The sequence below is a fragment of the Heloderma suspectum genome, chromosome 3, assembly GCF_057233095.1.
Source record: "Heloderma suspectum isolate Gila_16-S chromosome 3, 16-S_ref, whole genome shotgun sequence".
Classification (NCBI taxonomy): domain Eukaryota; kingdom Metazoa; phylum Chordata; class Lepidosauria; order Squamata; family Helodermatidae; genus Heloderma; species Heloderma suspectum.
The window spans coordinates 271,310,092-271,327,367 of record NC_139460.1 but is presented as its reverse complement, the minus strand read 5'-3'; the positions used below and the strand labels follow the sequence as shown (position 1 = coordinate 271,327,367).

At 45.9% G+C, this 17,276-nt stretch overlaps 1 protein-coding gene across 2 annotated transcripts in view; it reads left to right on the top strand.

Moving 5' to 3' along the window:
* The first annotated feature begins 4,003 nt into the window (after positions 1 to 4,003).
* TF (transferrin) overlaps positions 4,004 to 17,276 on the top strand; it is a 50,337-nt gene continuing 37,064 nt past the window's right edge. For both annotated transcript variants that reach the window (XM_084846953.1, XM_084846952.1), the window contains exons 1-6: positions 4,004 to 4,128; positions 10,448 to 10,614; positions 11,557 to 11,668; positions 12,587 to 12,775; positions 14,441 to 14,573; positions 16,120 to 16,175. In XM_084846953.1, the coding sequence (XP_084703079.1) occupies positions 4,086 to 4,128; positions 10,448 to 10,614; positions 11,557 to 11,668; positions 12,587 to 12,775; positions 14,441 to 14,573; positions 16,120 to 16,175 (700 nt within the window). In that variant the 5' untranslated portion in view covers positions 4,004 to 4,085. The remainder of the gene's footprint in view (positions 4,129 to 10,447; positions 10,615 to 11,556; positions 11,669 to 12,586; positions 12,776 to 14,440; positions 14,574 to 16,119; positions 16,176 to 17,276) is intronic.

Sequence of the window (17,276 nt, the reverse complement as noted above, 5' to 3'; positions counted from 1 at the left end):
TAAATCTGTGTCTAGCAGCTATATCTTTTTTCCCATTGTTACTCTAAATAGACACATTGGGGCTGATCCAGATCTTTAAAGACCCCCTACGCCTCACAGTAGAGTCCCAGTTCAGACTGGAACCCCTGCACCTACTATAGAGAAAAAATGGAAGAAAAAAAGATGTAGCTGCTAGATCCAGAATTAAAGTAATGTCTGTTTTGGCTCTTGGACTATGTATCAGTTAGTTCAGGAAGCCAGCCTGATCATGAGGTAGTCTGAAGGCCATCCGTTTAATATTTATTTGTAAAATTTGTATCCCACCTTTCCATCAAATGGTCTCAAGGTGGCTGACAGCAATAAAACACCAGGTAAAAAACAAATACAAGGTGGGTAAAACACAGCAGTAAAATCAGTGAAAACATCCTGTTAAAGCAATTGCTTGCAACACATTTACAATGGCCATAACAAGTCAGCTTTTGAGGCCCAAGGCCTGTCTGAATCAAAATGTCTTTGTCTGGTGATGGGGCATCATCAGGGACAGGTTAAATGGGCCTCCTTTAGCAAGGTGTTCTGGAACCTGGGAGCAGCTAATAAGAATGGCTTCTCTGATGTTCCCACCAAACATGTTTGTTTATGTTGGCAGGACAGAAAAAAGGACCTCTCCTGAAGATCTTACAATATGGGCAGGCTCATATGGGACGACATAGGGCTGATCTACACTTACAGGTTTTTTTGCTTCCAGTGAGGTTTCACCGCCTGTCTTTCACACTACCCAGTACCCGCCTCGAATTGGAACCAGAATTGCCTGCTTCTGTGCTCCCGCTTTCAATACCCTGATATCCCGGTATTTCCCCTTAATGTGCTCTGATTTTCCGCCTTCGCAAGTGTATCTGGTTGTAGTCCCCTCCCCTGCCTGTCTGGTGTTTGTAATTCCCTCCTGTCCAATCACAGCTCTCGATGGCCCCATGTCATCTTCCGGCTACTGATCGCATAGGTTCCTCAGCACTCAGTGTTTCCTCAGCAACAAGCAAAGGGCTGGATGTGCGTGTGCGTGTCTGATCTTGCAAGCTAAGCAGGGTTGGCCCTGGTCAGTAGTTGGATGGGCGACCGCCTGGGAATCAGGCTTTCTGCATTGAGCAGGGGGTTGTTCTATCCCTTCAAATGAGACTAAGTTTTACCCCCTTCTATCACCCGCTTCGGCTGGTTTTTTTTTTTTTAATTAAGGCGTTTTTTCTTCGAAGAATCGTGGCTTCTCCGCAATTTTTTTTCTAATTCAGGCATGATCTTTGAAGATTCAAAAATTTGAAGACTCACAGATTCAAAATCTCCTCTTTTTTTAAATCAGGAGGGGCAGGGATCCTGGCCAGCACCAAGAGAGATGTCTGCGGGCACATTGGTGCCCATGGGCACTATGTTGAGGATCTCGGATCTAGTCCATCCAATACCTTGCTCGATGCAAGCTTGATGCAATGCAGGATGGAACTACAGCACCCCTGACTGATGCCTGTTTAGCATCTGCAGTCAGTAGTGGGTATAGGATTTAGGCTAGAATCCTGTTCTTATCATCCTCAATGGCAGCACATACATTCATTTTAAACAAAGTAGGATTGTTGCCAAATTTCAGAGTCAGCTCCGGCAGGCTCTTCTGTAGTTTACCTTTGCAGCAATGGGGAATGAAGGAGGAATATGTGAGGAATGTGTTCCTGTCAATTTAACAGTCTTTTAGGTAAAGGTGGCATTAAAATGTCATGGGATTTCCCAATTGAAACCCTTTAAACACTTCTTCATCTTTTATTTGTATGCTGCTTTTCCAGAAAATTGTGCCCAAAGCAGCTGTAGAGGAAATGCACCAGAAGTGTGTAGCTGAGGGTTAGCTTTTTATTTACTCTAGTGTAAGTGGGCATTGGCCCAGTTCAGAGTGGGACTACTGCAACAACAGAAGGAGAGGATTAAACCTCCCCACCCCCAAAATGTAAACAGCGACGAAGTAGACTCTAGTCCACAAAAGCTCAGGCCACAATTCATTTATTAGTCTTTAAGATGCTATAAGACTCTTTAGGTGCTTGTTAGGTGTCTTAGTGCTAACCATCAGAAGGCACCATGCAGCTATCCCATCTTTTCTTCTTTTTCTTCTTCTACAGTAAGAAAAAAAGAATCAGCGTTGGGAAAAAAACGGGAGGGTTATGACTGGATGACACCAATGTCTGGACCCCCAGTAAAATTTCATGAATGAGGCAGGACAATTGCATGTTAAAAGCCTCATCTGAAACACCCGTTGTTTTTGCTGCAACTGATTAAAATGGCTAAACATTTGGAAGTTACTCTGCACAAAGGAAAAGCATATATTAGCCTTCAGTTGTAATCCATTATGTTAGTCTCATCGTTGTTTGTGCGTTGGTTTCTGATTTGAATCAAATCCAGAGGCATGATGGACTTTTCATTCCAGTGCCTTCAAAACTTTGCGCCCTTTCCTTCAAGCCCTAAGGTACTTTTAGACCATAGTCTATCCTGAGCTGCTATAGCAGCAAGTTCCATCTGTTTTTCCATGTTTGTTTGCCGTTACATACACCACCTTCCAGTTGCTTTCTATAATGGTAGGAAAAGAGCATCTCTACACCAGCCTAAAATCCCACATTAAAAACATTTAAAACGCATTTAAAACTGCTTCCGTTTTAAATGCAGGATCATGACGGACTCCCATTACATGCGCTTCCTTTCCCCTCCTTTCCCCCTTATCTGAGTCTTCTATATGTTTCATTATGCAGCTGCTAGATGGTGCTGTGGTCTAGCTCCTCTTATTGTGGCTTTTCCTCTTTTCATGGAGGGAACTCAAACGCTGTAATTTGATAGCTCATTATCTCTGATCTTTTTGAAAATGGAATAAAGGTCATTTGGTGCAGGAGATGCCCTGAAAGTTCATGATGTCATCGAAAAGACCTGCAAACATCTGTGAGTAACCATTCTCAGTAGCAGGATAAAAGCTCCATGTGAAGAAGCCCAAAGTTAAGGAGAATATTAATACTCTAACAAGGAGGGAGGGAGAACAAGGGGGGAAAGCTAGACCCCTAGAGTTGGAAGGGACGTTGGAGGTGATCTATTCCAGGCACCCCCAACTTTTTTTGCGCCATTGGGCTTCTATGGGAAGGGCTTGCCTGTTCACAAAATGGCTGCCATAGCAGATGTGGCCAATCACAAAACACCAGTGAAGGTGGTGTTTCCCAGAAGGCAAAGTGATGAGGCTAAAGAAAAGTAACTTGCCCCAGTACAAGGCAGAGAGGGTGTTTCAGCTCCCCAACACGGAACCACTCTTTTGAACCCACAGTTCTCTCCTCCAATGCCCATTTCACAAAAAGCAAACTGATGAGGATCAGGGACAAGTAACTTGGCCAATAAACTGAATACAAGACAGAAGTGGAATCTGTGTCCAAATGCCAAATTACATATTTGTCTCCACAAAGCACAACAACATACCCATTTCACAGAAGGCAAAGTGGTGATGCTCCCCGTTAAAATTTAAATCAGGAGGGGGGGAGCAGGGAGCCTGGCCAGCACCAAGTGTGGGTATAGGATTTAGGTTACAATCCTGTTCTTATAGAACTCAATAGCATCACACACATTCATTTTAAACCAAGCAGGATTGTTGCCAAATTTCAGAGTCAGCTCCAGCAGGCTCTTCTGAGTTTGCCTTTGCAATAATAGGGAATGAAGGAGGAATATGTGAGGAATGTGTTCCTGTCAATTTAACAGTCTTTCAGGTAAAGGAGGAATTAAAATGATGGGGGGATTTCCCATTTGAAACCTTTTAAACACTTTTGCCTGTTCCCATCCATGTCTGCTTGCATGACTTTGTGAATTCAGTGCCAAAGTGAAATTCTTCCTGCAAATGGGGGTGGTTAGAGGGGTGGGGGAAGCCAGGAGCTATTGGGAAACAAGGAAGGACAAATACCGTTGGGTCACTGCTTGTGCTAACACTGCAGAGTCCACTCTCTCTATAAAAAGGCAAGGCAGCTGAGTCAAAAGCCTTCACAGACTTTTGGAAGTAGTCTGTGACAGACACCACTGCAACACCTATCTGAGAGCCTCTGGAGGGGGGAAGAAACATCATGAAACTTGTCCTCCAAGCTACATTGTCCATTGGACTGTTGGGTAAGTGAACAGAGGCTTGCAGAAAGCGGAAAATCAAAGGAACTTTGCAGGGGGGCATGCTGCAAGGAGTAATTAGAGAGGCACCTTTCCATTGCACATAGAAAGGCAAACCTTTAAAACAGTGCGATCTTTATTTATGGCACTCTTTTTTAAAGAAATAAAGCCACTGAGTTGCAAGCCTTTAGACACTAAGGGCACAATCCTATGTATGTTTACACAGAAAATAAAGTCCTATAACTCCCAGCATTCCCCAGCCAGCATTGCTGCCTAGGGAATGTTGGGAGTTATAGGACTTTTTTTCTGTCTAAACATACATAGAGCTGTACCCTAAATTTTATGCTTAGGAAAAACAATGGAACTCCTTGTTTGCTTTGAGGCTTTTTGTCACCCCAATGGTTGAGGGCTTGGCCCCAACACCTTGCTTACCTCCAAACTGTGGTCTAACTGATGAACAAGCCTGGGTTTAAGCACATACTGAACTTTAAGCTAGAGAGGCTGACAGTACTTAACTATAAATATAGTTAAGCTTGTGCTAAGTGCAGCGAAAACTGAGGTAAGGCAGAATGAGTTATCCATTGGTGTGAGCAACTGTGTAGTCCAGAAAGGGCAGGGGGGAAGCTAAATTAGGACAAGGAAAATTAGGGTGGGACTATACATTACCTTGAGAAATATATGCTTTGAAGGTAATGTTAATGTGAGGTAAAGGGCATCTGTAAGAGAGAACTGGTGGGTGGGAGATAAGTTTGCCACCCCCTGCAAATATCTCCAAACTATTTCCCTGGTTGTGAGGAAAAAAGTTTAAAAATAGCTGGGTTGGGGAGGGGGGAGTTGCAGGAGAGAATGGGCAAGTCTGAGAAAGGGTTAGACAGCCTCCTCCTGACAGCTAAGCCCCTCTGCAAATTCCCTGCTACTCCAGTAGCATTACAAACATGAGGCTGGGAAGATCTGTAATGTGTAGTTTCAGTTAAAAAGATTCTCAGTCCCTATAAGTGCTAGGAGTGATAACTTGAGGTACTTCCAGATGAAGCTTTTATGGTGCTTTTATGGTATCACCCTCCCGCATTCATAGACTTTTATAGGAGGTCCAGATATTTATTTATTTATTTATTACATTTATATCCTGCCTTTTTTCCTCCTTAAGGAACCCAAGGCGGCTCACACAACGATCCTCCTCCTCCATTTTATCCTCACAACAACAACCCTGTGAGGTGGGTTGGGCTGAGAGTCTGTGACTGGCCCAAAGTCACCCAGTGGGCTTCCATGGCCGAGTGGGGACTAGAACCCGGATCTCCCAGCTCCCAGTCCAGCACTCTCACCACTACACCATCCTTGTCTTCCATTACTGTAACCCTCCCATGTTTTCCCTCTGCTTCTTCCATCTTTAAAAAAAATCAAAGAAACTCCCTTAAAGAGGGAGAGATGGAATAGCTGCACAATGTCTTTTGACTGGCAGTGCTAGGAGCTGTCTGTCTGGAGAAACAATCTGCACCATGACCCAGTAACACAGCTTCCCTCAGACAGTTAAATAGAATTTGAGGAATTCAGAATAAAACCCTTCTGCCTCAACAGGCAACTTTAAACTGTTGCTTTTGTTGAAAACAAAGGGCCATTCACACAACTCTTTCAGCCTGCAGCAGACCCAGGTTTTTAAAGTTATGCTGTGATGACTTTCACTGCATTGCCACAGTTGTGTTGAAAGCCTGGTTCGGCTTCTGATACTTCCTCAAAAGCCATCCCTGCAGTGGAATGCAGGTTTTCACCATGGGCTCATCAAGGCAGGACAGGGTATTATTAAGCAGGATATGATTAAGGGCAACAGAGCAGGAGACTTACACAATCTACCAGGAAGTTCTCAAGTCCCATTGAATGCATGGGCTCTGTGCCAGAACGTGGTAGTGCTGTGGTGCAGTCCTCGGCCATTTTAAATAAGTCTTCTGCGGGCGGCGGGGGGGGGGGGAGCCTGCAGGTGGATGCTCCCCCATGCTAATTAGGACCAGAAGAAGCAGACTGAGTGAGTTAGACTATTGGTCCATCTAGCTTAGTAATGTCTCCGCTGACTGGAAGGGGCTCTCCAGGGTTACAGGCAGGAGTCTTTCCTAGCCAGAGAGAGATCCGTTTGTGGGGTAGAGTTCAATGAATTTTCCTCTGTTCAGCTCCCTGACTTCATTTCAGTTCCCGCTGTGGTGCCTGACTTGGTCAGCACTGAGTTGGGCCAGTTCATGGATTTTCTGGGCATTTCTGCATTCCTCCTCCCCCTCCCGGTTCTGCAACTTGTGCAAATTTCTGAGCAATTCACGCAAATTATGGTCAAATTTGTGCAACTTGCTCAGAAATTTGTGTAAATTGTGGAACCTGCAGTGGGAAAATGTGCAAATAAAGTTGCCAGAGTTCGGACAAAAGCCTGCGGCTCAGCTTGCAAATGCAAAGTGAGTCATACCTGCCATGGAAATATGTTGATTTAAAAAAAGAATTGAATTTCCCAGTGACAGACACCCCTATTCCTAGCCCTCGCTGGAGATGCCAGGGATTGAACCTGGGACGGACCTTCTTGCCTGAAAAACATGTGTTCTACCACTGAGCTACAGCCCTTCCCCTCATTAGGGCTGTGCTAGACATGATGTTAATAGCATGTCTAAAATTAACATGCCTAGTTCTTAAAATGTAAATAAGCAGTCAGAATTGTAGCTGGGGAAGGGGGGGGTCAACACGTTCCCCCCATGTTGTGATCCTGATGTAAATTTCCCCAACCCAAAGCTGCTATGTATTCACCCCCAAAAGAAAGCTTGCACTGGTGTTTCAAGTGTGCGTCTGTCTATGTCGAGGGGGGGGGGGATCTAGATTTTCTGCCTCATGCCCCAAAATGCCTCAGGCTGGCCCTGCCTGCTTGACTATGATGACTGCAGCTTTTTGAGTATTTGGGATGGAGAGGGTGAAATAATCTGTGCTGCTGACTCCAGGATGTGATGCCTCTGGTCACACAACTGACTTGGCTTGTGGCAACACAGCTGCAATTCAGCACAGGATGAATAAAAACTGCAACAACTGAAAGGGTAATATAAATTGGCTCTAAGTATTACAATGTTGTGCAGAGAGTAGGAAAGCTAAACAAATGGTCAAACATTCCTGTAAACCATGTTAGCATCTTCTTTCTGTCTTGGGGGCCAGTATGATGCAGTGGAAGACCTGGAGACAGACTCTTGCCTATTGGCTAGGAAAGAGAGTACAGATGGTAGAATCTGTAGAGATTAACTGAAAAGTGCATATCTTAGAGAAATCTTGACTACTTGCGCAGCAAGGCACCAGCAACTAAAGGATGTATAGCTGAGGATGTAGGTACCTAGCAGCAGCTGTGAACCTCCCACAATGGTCTAAATGACACATATTTATCACCAGAGCATTTTCCTACTCTGTCTGACTTTGCCATAAATCTAGCTGTTGAAACCAGAACAACTGATCCAATGATGTGAGTTTTCTGAAGATGTGGAGATGTTATTGGGAGGGATGAAACCAGCCTACTACCTATGTATTGGACCCGTGTCCATCCCGGCTGATAAAAGCTGCCACAGAGGTTTGGCCAACTGGGCTATGGATGTTGTAAATGCTTGTATGAGGGAAGGCTCCGTTCCCACTTCCCTAAAAAAGGTGGTTGTGAGGCCATCATCACTCTATCACATCATGCTGGATAATGATCAGCCAGTCTCCAGTCTTCCTCTTTTGAATAGAGTCCTAATGCCAGTGTCTCTGTGTGTGATGGCACCACAGCTCCAGGTTTTCTTGGATAAAACTGATTATTTGAATCCTTTCCAGTCTGGGTTCAGGCCTGGTTTGGGGACCAAACAGCCTCTGTCACCTTGGTGGATGACCTATGCTAGGAACTGGACAGGGGGAGTTCTGGACCTCTAAGCAGCATTTGATACCATCGGCCATGGCATTTTTTCTGGGCATTTGGCTAGTATAGGACACAAGGGAGCCTTTGCATTGTTTCCAGTCTTATCTGGTTAAATGTTCCCAGAAGGTGGTGTTGGGGGATTATTGCTTGGCCCTTTGGCCATTGGCCTGTGGGGTTTGATCACATTTCCTCTTTAACATCTGTATAAAGCCTCTGAGAGAGATCATGGGGGTTGGGTCTCATCAATATGCTGATGATACCTAGCTCTACTTCTCCTTTTCAACTGATGCCAAGGAGGCTGAGGAAATCCTGAACTGTTGCCTCGGCCCCATCTACATGGCGCTGCTTCCCCCCCACACACCCTGTCGCAACTGCGCAGCAATGTGGCTTCGAACTAGCATCCCCTGTAGTACACTTGCAATTTACTGTGCGCTTCCCTAACAGACTCGCAGTGCCCTTTTTTTGGCCATTATACTTAAATGTGCAGCTGCGCAGCCCCGTGAGTGTGGGGGTGCAACACTACATTGGCTGTTTTGTATTTTAGGGGGTCTGTTGTGTCTTTCCCTCTGTCATTAGTTAAAAATTGGTTGTTCTGTGCTCCTTCATTTCCACGCCATCTGTTTGTCAGCTCCCCAGCCTGAGACTCTCGCGATGATTCGCACTCACAAGCGTGAGCGGTACGTGCCTACCCATTGCTCCAAAATAGTGGCTGGAATGAAGATGGTCCTCCCCCAAGACCCCACCCCCCGCTGGCCTTTGGTCACTGAGTCCAAAAGCAACTGTTGCAAAGAACAAAGCTGCAAAAATGTGCGAAAGTGTGATGAAATAACCGAAAACGCCTCTCTGTGCCTCTGTAACTGCGCAGCTGCGAAGGGACGTGGAGGATAAAGGGGTGTCACAGAGCGACACAAGCACTACGCATGCCTATAACATGCCCACTGCAAAATGCGAAGTTCGTTCGGGGAAGGGACAGATGGCCCACAACAAACCCAAAAGATTGCAGCAAAAGGCCACCTCCAAAATCCGTAGTTTCTGGGAGAAAACCATGGATGGCTGCAAAGTGGTAACTGTGTCATCAATCCCGAGGGACCTCGACTTGCAGCTGCCCCAGAGTAAAAGGCTCATGTAGATGGGGCCCTGGATTATATAATGCATTGGATGTGGGCTAACAGGATGAGGCGAAGCCTTTGCAAGACAGAGATCTTGATAAGTAGTAGACAGTAGACAGTTTGATCTGGGATTGGGAGAACAACCTGTTCTGGGTTGCGTGCCCTTTGAAGGATCAGATATGCAACCTGGGAGTGTTCCTGGTTCTCACTTTTCCCCTCAATGGTGGCCATAGCCAGGAGTGCCTTTGCTCAGTTTCAGCTGGTGTTTCCAGGCCCAATTCAAAGTTCTGTTTATTACTTATAAAGCCCTAAATGGCTTCAGGCCAAGATATCTGAAAGACTGACTCCTCTCATATCTACATCTGAGGACCTGTTACATGGCCTGCCTTTGAAAGTGATTAGGTTGGTAGGAACCTGGGACAGGGACTTTTGTTGTGGAAATGCCCCAATTTTGGAACTCCCTAGGGAGGTTAGATAAGCCCCTCCCAATAAGTTTGGGTATAAACTGTTCTGCTCAGTGGTTGTTGGTTCTAAAGGGCTGGCACCTGGCTTTATTATTTTGAAGGTTTTTAGTATTCTGTTTTTAATCTTTGCTGTGTTTTAAATTGTTTTAATATTTGTATTGTACACTGCCTTGAGGGCCTTATCGAGAAAATGTGATCTATAAATAATTTGATAAATAGCAATCAATTAATACAGTTCTCTCAACCATTTGAAGCGCAATATATTGCTAAAGAGTGTGATTCTTTCCCCATTATTCAGGGTCTGTTCGCATGTAATGACAACCCATCATTTGGGACATTGGCACAGCTGTCTTTCAGTGCTCCCAGTCCTTTTGTGAACTTTAATTTTTTTGTAATTGTCAGCGGAGGCTAGTGGCTCTGATGTCAGTAGGGCAATGGATCTACTCCGGGTTTCAGTCAGAACCAGTCAGAACTCTAAAGGAGCTATCCAAGGTATGAAAGCAAGGAGTTCTGATGGAAACCAGGGCTGGATTTACCGCCCCACTGACATCGGAGCCACCATGTTAATTGTCCTTTCATAAGAAATGTTCAATGTCCCTTAGTGCAGGGATGAAAAACGTTCTGGCCCCAAGGGCCACAAGTGATTGCTGATTGGGGGATGATTCCGCAATGGGGACAAGCAGAGCTAACTGCAACTCAGAACTTCAGTTAGCTTGGCCTAATAACACAAAACCAGTGAGCAAACCTTTCCATGCAATGGCGTGGATGGGATCGCTTGTAATTATGGGCATGATGGGGTGATCATGGTTTACGGTTGATGATGTCACTTCATTACCTCTCTTTCATTTCATCCACAGCGCTGTGTCTTGCAACTTCCCCAGTAAGATGGTGCACAAGATCGCCTGCTGAGCAAGCAAAATGTGCAAAGCTGCAGGAGTGCTTTGGCAACCAACAATCTGTGAACTTGCCACCGTTCAGCTGTGTGATGAAGTCTACTCATACTGATTGCATAAAGGCCATTGCAGTAAGTGACCTGTGGAAGCCAGACATGAATACTGGGGAACATGCCTGAGTTCAGTGTGCAAGACAAACTAAACTTTCACTGGTGGATCTGTCAACTGTTCAGAGAATGGTTGATTTAAAGATACTTGTGCCTGCTCTGGAGGAAGGCATGGAGTAAGAAGTGAGCAAGGCCATGGGATATAACTTGGTGGATTGGGAGCAGAGTTTGGAAGAATGTGGCTGGACATGGGAGAGGCTGGCAGAGACTGATAGGATCAGGATGGTGTCAATAGTAAAATAGTCTTTATCTATTTAGGTTGCAATCCTATGCTTCTTTAGACGGAAAGAGTCTTACAACTCCCAGCATGGCTGGGACATGCTGGGAGTTGTAGGACTTATTCTGTCTAAATAAGCATAGGAGTGCACCCTTATTGGCTTTTCAGATCCCAGTACTGGTAACTTGCCAGAAGACAGTTTTAGTAGTGAGATCAATACAATATTGGCCAGGAGGCAACATAAAGCAAAATGCCAGGCTACCACACTGCTAAAGAAAGTGCTTATTGACATCTGCCCCCCACCCCACCCCTGGGTCCAGTTCTCAGTTCACGATTGCTCTACGGTTCCTTTTGGACTTTGGCACTGCAAGGAAGAGTGCTAAAGAGAAGGGAGTGGCATTAATTTCTGGTCCCAGCTGTGCAACTGTCCATCTAGCCCGGACTTCCCCAACTGGGATTCCTCCAGATGTGTCAGATGTCAGTTTCCATCACCACCGATGGTTGGGTATGCTGGATGGGATGATGGGACCTGGAGGAGTTGAACATATTTGCAGAGAGCCGGGTTGGGGAAGGTTGGTCTAGCCCCTTTCATTCATGTCACTTCTACGTCCAAGAGGTAGAAGGAGGGTATTCGCATTTATTTATTTATTTGTTTATTTATTTGTTTGTTTGCTGTTGTGTGTTTCCAGGACTCTGAGGCTGAAGCCACCACTCTAGATGGTGGTCATATTTTTGATGCAGGCCTTCAGCCCTACAACCTGAAGCCTGTTGTGGCTGAAGTTTATCACACAGATCAAGGAGGTAAATTTGAACAGGTCCCACTCTGAGGACCCACCTCAGTCCCAAGAATGGATATTGCATCAAAGGGATGCTCAGTGGACGCTGGTGGCTTCGATGCCAGTGGGGTGGTGAATCCACTCCAGGTTTCACTCAGAACTCTAAAGGAGCTATTCAAGGTGCTTCTGTACCTGGGATAGCTCCTTTACAGTTCTGACTGGTTGTGACTGAAACCAGGAGCAGATTCCCCTCCACACCGACATCAGAGCCACCAGCCTCCACTGGGGATGTGAATTGGTGACAATGCTAACATGAACTGAACTGACAACAGCAGCAAGATCAGGGGAGGGGACAGTAACACATGGAGCTCCCTTCTCTTGGGTCAAGCCAGCCCAGTCTTGTCTACAGTGGCCAGCGGTAGCTCCCCAGGGCTTCAAACAGGACTCTCCTGAGAGCCTTTTAACTGGGGCTCTCAGGGACTGACCCAGTGGAGGCTGATGGCTCTGATGCCAGTGGGGCTCTGCACCTGGGATAGCTCCTTTAGGGTTCTGACAGAAACCCGGAGCAGATTCACTGCCCCACTGACATCGGAGCCGCCAGCCTCCACTGCATTGACCTCGTGCCTGAAAGCATGGGCACTACTGCTCAGGGATGCAGTCCTGCTCCGTAGTTCAGGCTCTTGCTCCTTCTGCCTGTAGGAGGGTGGGATCTCAACCGACGGCCCCAGGGGTGCAACCTGAGGGCAACGGCGCTGACTAAACTGCACAAAACCAGCATGACACATCATCAGCGGGCAACACTGAGGGGTGGCGGAAGCTCTAGTTTGTATTCATGATTTGTCCTTGAGCTCTGAAAAAGACTACTTTGGAATTGGTCACAGGCCCACAGCTCCTCACTGCCACACAGGCTGAGATTTGACTTTTCTCTTGCTTTCCCTGTCAGATACTTCCAGCTACTTTGCCCTGGCTGTTGTGAAGAAAGGAACTGTCTCTTCTCTTGCTGATCTCAGAGGGAAGAAATCTTGCCACACTGGCTTGGGCAGATCTGCAGGCTGGGCTATTCCAGTGGGGAGGCTTCTGGATAAAGGCTACATTGAATGGGCTGGAGCAGAAACAGAACCAGTAGAGAAAGGTAAGAGACACATGATGGCGAAGACAGCAATGCTACTGAGTGAGCAAGAAATGCCTGGGAGAAGTTCATGCTCATCAGACCTTCTGATAAATTCCAGAAGAGAAGCCAGGTTAATCTGTGTTGTTGTTGTTGTTGTTAAAGAATAAATTTTGTTTTGTGGGGTTTCTTTGGTGTTTTGGAAAATGTGCATTTCAAAGGTTGCACACAAAAATGCTTGTGGCTTTCATGTATTTCTCCTAATATGTGCATTTTTGTATGCATTTTTGCTTAATATACACATTTTTTCGCCAGCAGGTTTCCTAATCTAATGCATATTATAACATTATTTTTTTCTAATATATGCATTTTTTACACATTTTTTGATTGAACTCCATTGCAAAATTTGGAAAAGTGAGGATTTTGAACGATGGATGAGTTTCATGTCACAGAGTGATTCAAATGTGCGAAATTAGGAAAGTTTGTATTAAAATGTGAACTGGATAAATTTCTCCCCCATCCCTACTGAAGTGGAACACTCCCTGTAATCCCTTCTTACATACCCACTGTTCAAGTGTTCCAAGGATAAAAGCAGGGTTAACCCAACAGATTTTGCTGTCCCAGGGGGCTGCAGGGCATGACCTGAGAAGTGCACCCTGGGTCCCCTTACAATGCTGCAGTGGCTGCTAGGTTGCCACTCTCACCTTGCATGCAGCGGTTGGCAGTGCAGTGGCATATGAGCCACAACTTGTGGCCCAGTATGTTCTGTGACATCACAGGGGACCCTGAGGTTCCCCTCCTAGATGTTGTGCTGTGCCTGCTTCCTCCCAAAGGGTGCGTGCCACTGTCACTCTTGAAAATATTGATAAGTCCAATACCCTAAGCTCACATTACTTTAAAGATGTAGCAAACAGCGATATCTCTTCTTTCTTTTTTTACTCTAGAGCAAGGTTTTTGAACCTCCGGCTTGTGGGCCAAGTTTGGACCACTTGGGTTTCCAATCTGGCCCTCTGTGGTTCCCCAGAGGGTTGTGCCCTATTCCCCAGGCTCAACCACTCCCCCCCACAACTGCCAATAGTTCGGTGGTTTCCCTGCTCTTCTGTGGTCTTTCCCCTATTCTAAAAAGCTGAAATGCCTCTCCTAAGGCTGAGTTACTGGCAGTGAGAGCTTTAAGCTAAACTATGCTGGTACTTTTGGTATTTTGGCCCTGCCCCCTTTTGCCTATAGTCCACTCCCACCTACCATTGGAATGTGGCCCCTAAGAGCTTCTCCAAAACAGAATTTGGCTCTCAGGCTGAAAGATCTCCAGATGTTTTGGCATTCAACCCCCAGCATTACTAGCCACTGGCTATGCTGGCAGGGACTTATGGGAGTTGAAGTTCAAAACATCTGGAGATGTATTTTCTGCCCATCCCTCCTCTAGAATAGGTGCAGGGGCCCAGATCTAGACTGGGACCCTAACATGGTGGATCTCCCCCACTGTGGTCCTGATCCAGATTGGAACACCCCCCACCCCATGTCTGCAATTTATATTGCCAGATAGCAATCCATTAAAGCAAAAGGTATTAATAGGGACTGTTTGAGACATTTGTGTGGCTGATCAATCCCTGATGTGGACTGATACAAGAGTGTGATTTAATGGGAAAGAAGCTGCCAATGATTTACCTGTGTGCTTTTTTTCTTTTACAGCTGTAGCCAGGTTTTTCTCAGCAAGCTGTGTCCCAGGTGCCAAAGAACCAAATCTGTGCCGCTTATGTGCTGGGAAAGGAGCTGAGAAATGTAGCCAGAATGATCCCTACGCTGGATATTCAGGCTCTTTGGAGTGAGTAGCATGTGTTTTTGTGTTGACTTCTCTGCATAATCCTAATAAATGCTTCATCATAAATATGACTATATAAATATGATGGTGTAAAAATGCAACCCGAGAACCTTTTGCACAAAGTATTGTTTCTTGCTGCCCAATTTCCTGAGCACTGAAATTTTCCAGAGGCAGCATTACCTGGATTTGACTTCCACTTTATATTTTTCCCTATTTGGCTTGGGCTCAGTAGCTGCACGTGACAGCCAGCTCCCTCCCATCTCCTTTGGAAATGCCACTTTCTTGTGGGGTAGGGAGGCCAGCCGTGCACTGAAATGCCTCCCCTCACTTATAGCAGTCAGAGCTTTAAGCTAGAATACAATGCCAGTTTTGACATTTTGGCCCTGCCCCTTTTGCCTTTAGCCCCACCCACCACTGGAAGGTGGCCTCACGAGATTCTCCAAAATGGAATTTGGCCCTCAGGCTAAAAGGGGATCTTCACCCCTGCTCTGTCAGGAAAGTCGAGGGGTGAGCAAAGCTGGCTTCTGACTGAGCCTCCACCTCAAGGAACACTCCTTGAGGTAGCAGCTCAGGCCGCTTCACTTGCCCCTCGCCTTTTGCCCCTCATCTTCCCTTTTGGGAAGCTGAGAGCAAAGATGACAGACAGCCTGTGTGGGAGCCGCCACTTCAAGGCGCTCCATCTGGGGGCACATGACAGCAGTGACGGGGCCCCCACCCACTTTGGGCGGAAGCCTCTGACATGCTTGCCCGGAGCCAGTTCATTCTTTGGTGGGGAAAATGTTCCCCATCCCTAGTGTAGAGAGCTGCAAAGTCCTTACAGCAGAAGTGTGGACTTGAGGAAAGACTTGAAGTTTGTGTAGTAGCAACACATGGCCGAATGCGCATCTATTGTGCAAAACATGACTGTGTGAAAGGCCCTCAGTGGCCTTGTGTGCTGCATTGAACTGGTGTGGAAGGCAGTGATTTGCAATCTCCTCAGGTTTTTATTACCTCCTTTACATTCTGTTATATAAGGAAAAATATGTTTCATCCTGATTATCATGAGTGGCAAGAAATGGGTTAAACATTTCTACATGGCAGTGTAAAGTTCTACCATGTGGGAAGGTGACTTTTATTGTAAATGTTAGCTATGATGCCTGTTTGGGAACACTGAACTTGTAGTGTGTTATTCCATTTCCTGTGGCCCTTTAAATCTCTCCTTGGGAACCACTTCTTCAGGTAAGCCTTTCCAGAACCATCTTAGCTTCACACCTTACCTATTCTCCCACACTCTTGCCACTCTTTTCCAATACTTGGCCATGCCTAATACCAACCGTGCCTTATCTGTGTAATATGATTTGTGAAATTCTCCACATGAGGACCACCATAACACTGCTGTGTTGGTATTGAACAAAGTTAAGCCACAGCACTTCGTGTGCTCAGGATCTGTAGCCTTTGTTCTGCTCCTTTGGATGAGCAGCAGGGGTGCGAGTGTAGAAGGGGAGACAGTGCAGAACAAAATGCAAAAATATAAGTGTTCTAATATTTCCACATCCACTTGTTCTTCAAGCTGTCTGAAATCTGGAGATGGAGACGTGGCTTTTGTGAAAGACGCAACTGTATTAGGTAAGGAACCAGGGTAACGTCTAGCCTATCAGTTCCTAGTATCATACAGTGCTCATTCTCATGACTTTTTGTGCAGATAGAATTCATATTTTTGAGTCAACCTGTGTTGAGTTCCACATGCTGAGGTAGTTGTATGATTATCCCATGGTGTGTGCAGAAATCTACATGCACTGGCTTTTTCCACAGGGTAGCAAGAGCTGAGACTGCCCTCACCATGGTATGCAAAAAACTACACTGGCTGTCATTCTGTGCATGCCATTGGCATTCACAGAACTGTGTTGGTGCATGGTGGCACCTGAGGCTGGAATAATCTCAGACTGACTAAAAAATACAACAGCTGTAGGTGAAATGCTCGGGCTCAGAGGTGCCAACTAGTTATATTTCAGTTGAACAACAGTGTATGATCAAACGGGCTTAAGTCTATGTGACCCTGTCTAACTGGTTAGTTGCTCACAATCCTTATTTCAGTTGTCCTTTTGCCTCTTTATTATACCAATAGTAGTGAATATTAGTAGTAGTGAGCCCTGTTGCCATATAGAGGCTTCCGTGAGATTATTTTTGAGGCACCTTACAATTCTTAGGTTGCAAATAACGGGCAAGATTAAGTTCTGCTTCTTTTCAAGGGTGAGCTACTGCTATTCCATAAGCCCCCCATCCACTGAGCTGTCACACTTTATTACATACAGGTCATACTGATGGGTGGGGTATGCACAGAGGAAGAAACACCACACCTGCTGGACCATCCATGGTCAGAGGTGAAGAGTGCTGTTGCTCCCACTGTAACAGTGACCCCAATGGCAGGCACTTTACGTCACCACTGCAGCCTTCACCACTCTGGCACCTCCAGATGTGTTGGACTACAAATCCCATCAGTCCTGCTGGGATGATGGGAGTTGTAGTTCAACATGTCTGGAGGGCACTAGGTTAGGGAAGGCTGACTAACTGTTAAGATCCATCTTGAGGTTGGGGCTCTTTTTAGGGCCAAACGGCCATACAAACAAACAACCCTAGAAGAAACCCACCATGCTTTGTGTCTTTTGAGAAACACAACAACATGCAGTATCTGGGACTGCAATCCTGTACCCACATGCCTGAGAGTAG